Genomic DNA, 13,085 nt, shown 5'->3' on the forward strand with positions numbered 1-13,085 from the left:
AGCAAAAGGCTATGTACAATTTGTACAGAAAGCAGAGGGCAGTTATAACAGTCGAGGGGTATGAAAGGGAAGCAGTGGTTGAGAAGGGAGTGAGACAGGGTTGTAGCCTATCCCCGATGTTATTCAATCTGTATATTGAGCAAGCAATAAAGGAAACAAAAGAAAAGTTCGGAGTAGGTATTAAAATCCATGGAGAAGAAATAAAAACTTTGAGGTTCGCCGATGACATTGTAATTCTGTCAGAGACAGCAAACGACTTGGAAGAGCAGTTGAACGGGATGGACAGTGTCTTGAAAGGAGGGTATAAGATGAACATCAACAAAAGCAAAACGAGGATAATGGAATGTAATCGAATTAAGTCGGGTGATGCTGAGGGAATTAGATTAGGAAATGAGGCACTTAAAGTAGTAAAGGAGTTTTGCTATTTGGGGAGCAAAATAACTGATGATGGTCGAAGTAGAGAGGATATAAAATGTAGACTGGCAATGGCAAGGAAAGCGTTTCTGAAGAAGAAAAATTTGTTAACATCGAGTACAGATTTAAGTGTCAGGAAGTCATTTCTGAAAGTATTTGTATGAAGTGTAGCCATGTATGGAAGTGAAACGTGGATGATAAATAGTTTAGACAAGAAGAGAATAGAAGCTTTCGAAATGTGGTGGTACAGAAGAATGCTGAAGATTAGATGGGTAGATCACATAACTAATGAGGAGGTATTGAACAGAATTGGGGAGAAGAGGAACTTGTGGCACAACTTGACTAGAAGAAGGGATCGTTTGGTAGGACATGTTCTGAGACATCGAGGGATCACCAATTTAGTATTGAAGGGCAGCGTGGAGGGTAAAAATCGTAGAGGGAGACCAAGAGATGAATACACTAAGCAGATTCAGAAGGATGTAGGCTGCAGTAGGTACTGGGAGATGAAGAAGCTTACACAGGATAGAGTAGCATGGAGAGCTGCATCAAACCAGACTCAGGACTGAAGACCACAACAACAACATCTACATCTACATTTGTACTCTGCAAATAATGTGAATATTAGATGTACTTCTCAGAGTGGCACGCAGGTTTATTCCTGTACCTTTCACATTTGCAATGCAAGAGGAATAACTACTTAAATTCCTCTGTGCACACTGTAATTACTCTAATGTTATCTGTATAATACCTACAGAGGTTATAATTAAGGGGCTGAAGTATATTCCCAGAATCTTCACTTCACACTGGTTTTGGAAACTTTGTTTGTGGTCATTCCAGATAAATGATGTATTTCTTAACTATCTGCCATTCTGATTTTTCAGTGTTTCCATGACAATTCCTGTGAGTCAAACAAATATGTAACTATTCATGCTGCCCTTCTTTTAAAATATTCTAATTTTATTTTTATTAGTTTTGAGTACTTGACAGAATTCTGTTTTTATTTTTATATTTATTGATGTTGCTAATTTAATTGAAACTGTTGTATAGGCACTGTTTTTGGGTGTAGTGTTAATGTTCTTCCTCATTTGCTAATTTTATATTTATTTATTGTTAGCTTTTAACTTTTTAATTGTATTACCACTGCACTGCCAAATATGAAATATGCTTTGTGTTCATGCCCCACTCTAGATGAGTAATATGTCTTCTAATGTTGTTCATGAATATTGTAACTTCTTTGATGACAACAGTCAGTTAAAGTCTGACGATGGTCTTGTACACCAACAACCAGTCAACTAAGTAAATTAATCCTGTGGACAAACACCATATTATGGCTTTCATTTTGAAAATATTCTTTTCATGACAGGAACTTGCAGCCCAGTCATCAAGGAAAAATTAGGGCAATAAATTTGTGTAGTTACAAATTTTTCGTACAGTGGTAGGGAGTAGGAAACAAATGATAGACATCCTGACTGTTCAGATGTGATTGGGAGCACATGTGTGTTTGTGTGTGTGGCGAGTGGGGGGGGGGGGGGGGGGGCATTTAAATCTTTTTGAGTTTTCTTGACTAGCTCGAAAACTTTGACCTCTGCTGAAAATGTTACCCGGAACAAAATTAAATACACTGCACAATACAATTAAAGGGTCACATTTTCGGAACGCCATAATTGTCTCCCATGGCAATGTAGACGTTTGATATTTAGCTCAAAGGCACCTCCAACCTTCTTCTGTAATTGTGTAAATCCATGGACCTAGCGACAGACTTGGTGATGTTTCAAACAGCAAAATGGTGACACATAGGACAAAGCGGCCAGAGCTCAGAAGTTCATGTGAGGTGTAAGATGATTTCTTCTGCCCAAGACTTTGTGGACATGTCATACAATGGGAATGTCATTCCAACCCCTTTTATACACATTTCACCAATTCTTTTTACGCCTCTGCAATGGAGGTCATAACCACAATGCCCATCATTGAAATAATGCAGTTTCCTTATAACTGACCAACAGAAACATTTCACACACACCATCAACAGAATCAACACTAAAAGTCCTCAGTGGGTGTGATAAAAGATGTTAATGAAACCACCCCTTCCACTGGGGCATTGGTTACCACACATTTCACTGTCAAAAACGACAGTTCGCACTACAATGGGCAATAGGATGATCTTCTTGACAACCTTTAACACTGATTCAACCCTTTCCTAAGGGCATCCATGGGCTTGTATCCTCACTGATCACGATTGCACCCTATTGGAGTATAGTGTAACTGTAAATTTTGCTTTGATATACAGGTTGGAACCACCAGTAACTGTTCAAAACCATCCAGTGAAACGAGAATGTGACCTGAAGCAGGAAAGTGTGTTTATGTTTTTTCATCCCTCCTGCTTCACACACTAATTTGACTGAACAGAGACACCCATTTACTGATTCCTAGATGCTGGCGGACATACATCCATTTTGGCACCCCTTAGATTTTATATGCAGCCAGCAGGCGTTAACCCAGTGAATGTTGTGTGATGCAGCTGAGGTGTGTTGAAATGGTCTTATGTCACAACAGCACCTAGGAATCAGTGAATGGCTTTCTCTGTTCAGGAGCATTTTTAAAGTGCCCAACATAGGCACAGGGATGGCACAGAGGATGTTGATGAAATAGATAATCTTAGAGGGATCCTATGCCGTTTTACTCAAGCATGTGTCAATGTCGCACACCTCTTGTCCTTCTCCCTCTTCCCCTCCCCCTGTAATCATGTCATGTTTCTGCACCATTACAGAGGAAGGTAGTAGGCATCTTTGAGCCAAATTTCAAACTCCTGCATTGCAATGGGGGACAATTACAGTGTTTCAAAAATGTGAGTCTCTAATAGTGTTGCACAGTGTACTTTAACTTTACTACAAAAAAGGTCCTATTCATATTTTTCTCCAGGACTAATTTCTGCATTGCAGGGGATGAAAAAATCACAGATTGTTAAAAATAGTGTTTAATGGTATACAATTAATGTATACTGATAAATGAAATGGGTTAAGAACAAATATTAAATGCTTGTATCACACCTAAGTGTAGTAGAAACATATTTAGGAATAAATTGTGTTCTGAGGATGTAGCATGGCAGAAAGGCGGGGGTGGAGTTTAGAAGTGTGAGGGAAGGCAGGTCACCAGATTCTGTTCATGCACTTCCCTCCTTCACACGTCTGCAAAACTGCAGCTGACTTACCATTCTTTGTGTTCAAAAACCGTATTACAGAACAGTCGATGGGCTCAGAAATTGCATCAAACATTTTGAATGATCACTAACAAATGTAATGTTGACACAGTCTAGCTGTAATGGTGTCAGTGGAAATACAATGAACCAGAAAGCCAAGTGTGAATGTGCAGAACTATGATACTTGTGGTGCGGTGGCAACAGAACAAAATGGTACTTACATTCAGGAAATACCTAGGGTGAGGTGTGCATTTTTCACAAAGTGTATTAGCACTGCTTTGAATACAGGTATGAGTGACTAATAATACAAATGCAAGAAAAGCATAAGGACAGAATATACATAAATCTGTGGACACTGTTCCACAGTGCTAGATGGAAACTGAATCCTAGTCATCCTGTATGGCAGCTGTAGCATTCTTCCAGAAAAGGCATCTTCCCCCACCACTAGTGCTACACGCTTTTCAACTCACAGACTGACTATATCTCCCCAGCATTTACTGTCCAAACCCCTCATGTGAGTAGACAAAATAAGTTCACTGAGCTCCAGTTTATATAGTGGAGTTATTTTCAATTTCTTAAGTGAGTTTTTTTTGCTGTTGTTAAATGAGCTCTTATGTAAAAAAGCTTAACAGCTGGAGCTGTCAGCTGTCTACCACACTGAACACCCTACCCCAAGTGTAACGTGCTGTCAATATGTATTTGACTGTATCAATTTCATTATCTCCACTGCAAATGACTGGAATACTTTTTGCAGCTTGAGGGTATCAAATGCATCACCACAGCCAATGTCATATATGGCCTAGAGGCTTAAATTGGCTCTCTCTGTAACAGGAGAAGGTCACTTAGTGTTATGGAACTTCAGAATTTCAGCACAAGTCAAGCACTGCATTAAAGCAGATTACTATTCTAGGTTTAAACATGATCAGTGATATCCCATCATTTGTATTGACACCCATCTTGCAAAATATATTGTGGATGTGTGGTAAGTGGCTCCACTTAGTGCAGCCCAGTCTACAACAATTCTTGAATGGGAGAGATTTATGCAGTCTACCAATACCACAATTCATGGTGAGAGAAGTGAAATCACTTTCTGATCATTAATTAATTCACCAACAAGTCACTGCACCATGGTTACACTGCTTTACACTATGCTGTCAATGACAGAAGTGGTAATATGACATATTTTTTCAATCTTGTCCATTTCCCACTACCACTACATAGGTCACTGACAACATCACACTTACAAGTTAAGCACTTCTCAGCCATTGTTTACTGGAATGTATTTTATATAAAAGCTCATTTAACTACTGAAAATAACGCCATTACATAAACATGAACACTGTGGAGTTATTTTGCCTACTTACATACGAGAACTGGATGGGAAATACTGTGGAGATGTAATCTGTCTGTAAGCTGACAAGTGAGCAGTGCTCACGATGGAGGATATCTCATTTCCTGGAAGAACACTGCAGCTGCCATACAGGATGACAGAATCAGTTTCTCCTGTAGCAGTGTAGAATAGTGTGTAGAGCGTTACATAGAATCATCCATATGCTTTCCGTGCATTTGTATTATTAGCATCTCATATCTTTATTCAATATAGTGTTAACATACTTAGTGGAAAATAAACTCACCTTCTCCCCTGGAACTTTCAGCACACTGCATCATCAATGAATCACAAGATAAGCTGCAAAAGGACTGGTATAACCTTGTGAAGTACACTGTAGCTGCTTTTTGTGCCATAGTGTGGTACAGAGAATGGGGAATTGCCTGGTTGCTGTTCATTTTGCAGATCTATGAAGGAGGGAAGTGCATGGCCACAATCCAGTGGCTTACCTTCCCTCACATTTCTAATATCCACCCCCACCTTTCGATCCTGTTACACCACCAGAACATAGTTTATTGCTTCATATGTTTCTACTGCACTTAGATGTGATACACGCATTTCATATTTGATGCTAAGCCATATCATATAATAATAAAGATTAGTTTTATATCAATAAAACACTATTTTAATAGTATGTGATTTATGCATCTCCTGCAATGCAGAAACTATTAGTCCTAGAGAAAAAAAGAACAGGACCTTTTCTGTAGGCAATTTAATGCTGTTTAATTTTGTACTGGGAAATATTTTTGCTAAATCCCACTGTTTTTGAAATACGTAAGCAGAACCTAAAAAAGCGACCTTGACACACACACCACCTGCCATGATTTTTAGTATGTTTTTAATGACACTCACCCTTACCACTGTACAAAAATTTGCAAGTACACAATTTTTTTCCCACAGTCAACATTTTTTGGTCTCCACTGACTGGGCAATTAGTGAAAATATACTGTGAGGCCTGAGTTTCTCCTGGCAGACACACACACACACACACACACACACACACACACACACACACACACACACACACACACACACACACACACACGTAAACACTAGCACCATCAAACCAGTTATGATGGACATCAGAAGTTATGGATGCTGAAATTAATAATCAACGGGTGAGGTAGCATAAACTCTATCCCTCTATTTTTAGACAAAGAGAGAGCAGGACTCCATGTAGAATTTAAACAAAAACCACCATCCCCATTTATAAGGTTACTTGCTAATTTCATTTCAAGAGCTTCTTTAATGACACTAGCCCAATAGCTGGAAGGGCATGCCAGAATTTGTGTGTTGTCATATTCCACAGGATAACTGGTACCATGACAATGTTCTGCAATGGTGGATTTGCTTGGCTGTTGTATGTGCTACTTATGCTCAGGACACTGGTCCTCCACAATCCTGATAGCCTGACCAATATATGACATGCCACAACTGCAAGGAATACAGTGGGCACCCACCTTATGCAAACCAGTATCATCCTTTATGGAACCTAACATGGGCCCTGGTCTCGGATGGTGGTCAAAAAACACACTTCACATCATATTTCCACGAAATATGACCAGTCCTGATAGAAATGCTCCCTGTGTAAGGCAAAAAGGTCATAGACTTTGGTGTTACCTCGGTATCATCATCACTAACCCAGTACACAGTTGGACAATGGTGCTATGCACATCTGATCTGTCTTTCACTATAACCATTCTGATGAAATGTTATCTACAGTTGGGCTAACTCAGCTGACAAACTCTCAGGGTCTGAGATGACATGGCCCCTGTGAACCAAGGTACAAACTATCCCTTCCTATAAAAGGCATGTCCCAATGTATCATCCACCTTCCTCCTAACCAAAACATCAAGGAAGGGAAGACAACCATCCTTTTCCACCTCCATTGTGAAACAAATATTTGGGTGGATTGAATTCAGGTGTTCTACAAGGTCGTTCAAATTCTCAATGCCATGAGGTCAACCAACAAAAGTATCATCTATATATATGAAGAAACACACACACACACACACACACACACACACACACACACACACACACAGGTTTCAAAGCCACCAACTGCAGGGCACATTTCTCGAAATCTTCCATAAACAAATTAGGAGTAATAGGTGACAACAGGCTGCCCACTGCAACTCCGTCTTTCTGCTCATAGTAGAGGTCATTGAATACGAAGTAAGTGAAGTCAACACATGTTGAAATAGGTTTGTTAATTCATCACCAAACCTAACCTCAGTCAACTGTAACAAATTCAACAGAAGATCACAAGTGAAGAGAGACACTACATCAAAACCTATTAGATTACTAGAGTCATTCAAATGCATTCCCTCTAATCAACATAAGAAATCCACCGAGTTCTTAATGTGGTGCTCACACCAACCTTCTATAGGACTCCACCGAGGCACACTGTGTTTTGCTACACAGTATGTCTGACCACCAGTCCTACTCACAATCAGACAAAACATTGGTGCTCTGACATATCACATGGCATAACACCTTGCTACTCTGTGGAGTACCAATGTTTCATCCAGTTGTGAGTAACATTGGTGCTCCAACCTAGATATCATGTAGCAAAACACCTGTCTACTCTGTTGAGCCCTGTAATAGGTCGGTGAGAGCACCACATTAAGAATTCAGTGGGTTTCTTATTTGGATTATAGGGAATGCATTTGAATGAGTCAGATATTCTAGTAAGTTTTGATGTAGTCTCTCTCTTCACTCATGTTCCTCTGTCAAATTTCATTACAATTGGTTGAATTTAAGTTTGGTTATGAATTAATGAACCTATTTTGACATGTGTTAACTTCCACCTAATTTTTATTCAATGACCAGTACTATGAGCAGACAGATGGAGTTGTGATGGGAAGCCTGTTGTCACTTATTATTCCCAATTTGTTTATGGAAGATTTAGAGGAACGTGCCTTGGAGTTGGTGGCCATGAAACCTGCGTGTTTTTTCAGATATGCAGATGATACTTTTGTTGTCTGGCACTGAGAATTTGAATGTCTTTATAGAACACATGAATTCAATCCACCTAAATATTTGTTTCAGAATGGAGTTTGAAAAGGATTGACTTGTATCTGCAGGCTGATAGTTGTCACCATCCAGCTTGTACCTTGGTTCAGAGAGCCCGTGCCATTTCGGGACCTGAGAGTTTGTCAGCTGAGTTAGACCATCTAAGGTCACCTTCCATCAGAATGGCTATAGTAAAGACAGTTCAGACATGTGTTGCACTGTTGTCCAACTCTATACCATGTGAGTAATGATGATACTGAGGTAACACCAAAGTTTATGTCCGCCCCCGGTAGCTGAGTGGTCAGCGCGACAGAATGTCAATCCTAAGGGCCCGGGTTCGATTCCTGGCTGTGTCGGAGATTTTCTCCACTCAGGGACTGGGTGTTGTGTTGTCCTAATAATCATCATTTCAACCTCATCAACGAGCAAGTCGCCGAAGAGGCGTCAAATCGAAAGACTTGCCCCAGGTGAATGGTCTACCTGACGGGAGGCCCTAGTCACATGACAATTACAATTAATTACCAAAGTATATGGCCTTTTTGCCATACACAGGAGCATTTCAAACAGGGTTGGTCATATTTTGTGGAAATATGATGTGAAGTGTGTTTTTCAACCACCATCTAAGACCAGGGTCCCATTAGGGGTTCCATAAAGGATGATACTGGTTTGCATAATGTGGGTGTCTACTGCATACTTCGCAGTTGTGACATGTCATATATTGGTCAGGCTATCAGGACTGTGGAGTACCAGTGTTCTGAGCATTAGCAGCACATACGCTTGCAACAGCCGAGCAAATTTGCCACTGCAGTACATTTTCTTGGAACCAGTCATCCTATGGAATATAACAACACACTGATTCTGGCATGAATGTTCAACTGTTGGGATAGTGTTTTTAAGGAAGTTGTTGAATTTAAATTAGCAAGTAAACTTATAATCAGGGACAGTGGTTTTTGATTAATTTCTGCATGCAATCCTACTCTTTCTTGCCAAAGAAGACAGAGCAACACACTTTATGCTATTTCACCCATTGATTATTAATTTCAATATTGATAACTTCCGAAATCGGTCATCTTTTCTTGATAGTGCTAGTATTTACATTGTGTGTGTGTGTGTGTGTGTGTGTGTGTGTGTGTGTGTGTGTGTGTGTGTTTTGTCTTTATGGAATTTCTGTGGAAACTGAGGTTTCAAATTCGCTTGCACAACAGTTCCTTGCTGCAATTTTGCCTTGAAAATGCCATGGTGGGCTCCTGTCAAAATACCAGCAGTTGTCGACAATGTTACTTGGCTCATTTCCTGTAAGTTATGTGAAAATGTACTACTTGCATTTAATTGGAAGTGCTGTCTGGTAGACTGAAAACAATATCAATTAATAAGTCATATTTACATTTATTTGTCAGCAGCACTGATTATTATTTTTAATAGTAATCACCCCACATTTCCTTATGCCTTTATACCCTTTCAGTTTTTCCATCTTTTCTAACATTTTATACAGTTTCATAAAGGTAGCATACCTCTAATTATTTTCTCAGCACAGGTGGAGAAAGGAAATACATTAATACCAAATAAGCAGTAGTTATCAATCACAACAAAAGTAAAAATTCAACCAGAGTAACTGAACAGTTGAATCAAGCTGTGTCACTTACATGTATGAGGTAAAACAGCGTTGCAGCTGGAATAATGAGATGATTTGGCATAATCTTTAGTTTTTCAGGTTGCATATAATTAGACAATACCCAAGCAATTAGACCCCATCTCTCCTTCACGGTATCATCATCACTGGTCTTTGAGTCCCAAAGTACATTGAGACCAGGATGTCTCACTGAAACAAAGTTACAAAACAAATTGAAACAAGAATCACTATCTGATGAAATATTTACACACTACATACTAATACATTACAGAAATTCAAAACTTTCTTGTAACAATATGGAACATATGTCAACAGTTAATATCCTCATTTGTTTATGGTTGCTAGGGAAGTGATGAGAGAATGATAATTCATGGAAAAATAATTATTCTATTTCAATATCACCTGTCTTTCAGAAGCACCCTATCTTTTTGCGGCAAGGAAAATTGTTCTTATTCCTTTATTACAGTTCATTTCTATGAACGAGAAGTGAGTGGGGAACTGTATTTACTTTTTACCAAAATTGAGATCCAATTTGCTTCCAATTTCTGCAGACAACTACCGACTAGCCTTTTATACAAATACGCTTCATCAACTAATGAATATGCAGCAGGATGGGGCTAACTTATGCTTCTCAACTCATGCTGATAAATGCATATGCGCATATACTGTAACTGTAGATCATTCGATAAAGTCCAGTCAGTCTTAGAAGCGCTCCAAAAGGTCACGTGCCAGCTTGCGGCACGGTCATGCAGTAGCCACAGCAGTGGCCACTACTTTCTGTCGCATTGGAAATACCCGCGGCATTCCCACTTCTACCCAACCCCGGTGCACAGATACCCTTTGTCGTTGAACACGAACTGCTTCAGGAGTTATTACATCTGGTGTTGCGGAATATTGTCACATACATAACTTGAAGATGTCACAGGAACTAAATGCACCACTGCACAAAGAGAGAGAGGCAGGAATATTTAGACAATCACACGTTTTATTCCGGGGAATACCACCACCACCACAATTGAATGCGGACTCTAAAAAGATCGCGGCACACTTGTGAAACCATCCCAGAGACACTTTGCATGCTTTTTGTGGGAAATAACCTTGTCTTTATGCACAAGCTGCTTCAGGAGTTAGTAATTCCAATTGAATGTGTCTCTAAATACACTTTCAAAAAGATCGCTGCACAGTAGTTTGCTTCAGTTTTGCGATGTATACCACCTCACTTAGACACAGACTCTGAAAAAGATCACGACATACTTGTGGGACCTCTCAGTCTTTCTCCACTACTCTGCAATATTTGCATGCACAAACAAACAAATTAGGTAAAGTGTTTAATGCCTCACTACATTTTCAGATGTTGCTTTAAAGAATTTGTTTCAAATACACTCGCACACAAAACACTGCTCTGTCTTCCCTGGTGCACATGGAATGGAAATAGTTCACAGCAAAATATACTCGAAAAAATTATATCGCTAAAATAAATGAGCACAAATATACCGCGTCGAAACTCTGAAGACGATCGTGCATCATATAACAAAGAAATATTGTTAAATACACTGTCACAGTAGTTTGCTACACGAGGCACGGTCGTAACTGGTGGACACGCAAAGCGGCGGCGCGTCCGTCAGCGGCCACAGCTCGCCACACAGTGAAGTGCAAACCGGAAGCGGGTTTTTTCTGGCTGTACCCACGAGTGCGTGAAAACAGTAGCCGACCCGACCAGCACCAACTTGTCCTGAGTGCTCAGATCAGCATTCACCAGCAGGTGGGTAGAATGCCACACTCCTATTGGCTACTGAATATACTGTTCAGGACTTCCCATCAACCGCTCTTCCTGATTGGTTCCCGCCAAATTGGTGAATCTATATGAACCTTCCCCTCTCCACTCCCGGTCTCATTATGACGATCTTCGACGACTAAGTCGAAGAGAAAATCCCAACACCCAATGCATCATCCTGTTCCTTCCCATATAACACCAAACTTCTCGCCTACCTCAGGCAAGTACCAGACACACTCACAACAATCATCACAAATCACAGACACCAAAAACTATAGGAAAATCACACACACACGTTCACAGGGGAGTAAAAGCCGAAAGGCTACAGACTCCCCCTCACACTTCCCCAAAGAGGGGAAAGCAACAGATGAGAGCAGCAGTCCCGGTCTTATTAGGCCATTGTCAGTTCGTCTGTATAGTTGTGTGTCTGTATGTGTCTCTGTCTCTCCTTAATCAGTCACGAAGCGCAGCAGCAGCAGCAGCACTACCAGCGTCAGTGGCAGTAGCAAGCATTTTAGAATGGTTGAAGAAGAAGAGTGAATAATTTATGCATATGGTGATGGTAATTAAATCGGGAAAAAATTTAATGTGTTAAAAAATTCTCATCGGTATTTCAGTTTCTTTTTCTTATTTTACAGTGCAACTCAGGACTTTATCCTGGATTGCTAGGGTAGACGGGAGGCGGAGTAGGAAGAGGCTGGGCTGCAGCAAATTCCTCCTCATGTGGAAAGCCAGCACCTAGGACTGCAACGCGAGTACAATTTTTTTTTTTAATAGGCGGCTGGACGCACGCCTAATGAGACGGCAGAACAGCCATTTAAGTGTAAAAATAATTCTAATCTTCTTTGTGTGCGTCTGTAGCAGTATATGTTTTTTTTTCTCTAACAAGTATGTATATTTATATATATATATGTCTTACTGTTTTTGTTGGTGAGATGGATCAGCAGCATATCGATTCTGATGAGGATGAAATACCTGATTGGGTCAGGGAAATGATCCTAGACGAAAACGTACAAAGGGATCACGACCTGGTCCTTTTTGAGGAGGATGACTTCCCTGAAAGAGTGGTAGAAATACCGGACAACGCTGATGAGTTGCTAGCGCCATGGACCCAGAGCAGGAAAGGCAATTACTCACTCCGCTTATAACCATGTAATCATCTGTATTATTTCCTTCTTCCTTTCTTTCCTTGCAGCAAACGTTGTACTTCTTTTTTTTCATTATTCTACAGCAGACGCGTCACCGCAGCCACAGCACAGTGTAGCTCGGGTACCGGTTGTGGCTAAACCTTCCACCTCGCCAAAGCAGTTTCCGGTAAGGCAAGCAACGCCTATAAGGGCGCCGCTACACGGATCGCGAGAAGCTGCCGCTGCCGCTGCCCCAGCACCGCCACTGCCATCCGTGGACCGAGCAACGAGCTACCACCCCTAAGGTTACCGTGACTGGCTTGCAGCAGCAACAACAGCATCGGGAACCATCGCCAAAGGCAGGTTACTCCCACCGGTTTGATCCAGTAGCGCCGCTTCATCCTCCTTCTCATCCTCGTCAGAATCGTCGCCCGAGAAAGGTATGTCTGCCACTGCAGGTACCACTTAGCACCTCACCGACCCCGTCATCGACAGGATGGACATCACGCTGTAGTAGTAGTAGTAGTAGTAGTATTAGTAAC

At 40.7% G+C, this 13,085-nt stretch overlaps 1 protein-coding gene across 1 annotated transcript in view; it reads right to left on the reverse strand.

Moving 5' to 3' along the window:
- LOC124723176 (constitutive coactivator of peroxisome proliferator-activated receptor gamma-like) overlaps positions 1-13,085 on the reverse strand; it is a 735,979-nt gene that overhangs the window by 47,358 nt on the left and 675,536 nt on the right. The window contains exon 12 of the mRNA XM_047248371.1: positions 9,656-9,831. Coding sequence (XP_047104327.1) covers positions 9,656-9,831 — 176 coding nt within the window. The remainder of the gene's footprint in view (positions 1-9,655; positions 9,832-13,085) is intronic.

This window comes from Schistocerca piceifrons, chromosome X (genome assembly GCF_021461385.2).
Source record: "Schistocerca piceifrons isolate TAMUIC-IGC-003096 chromosome X, iqSchPice1.1, whole genome shotgun sequence".
NCBI lineage: Eukaryota > Metazoa > Arthropoda > Insecta > Orthoptera > Acrididae > Schistocerca > Schistocerca piceifrons.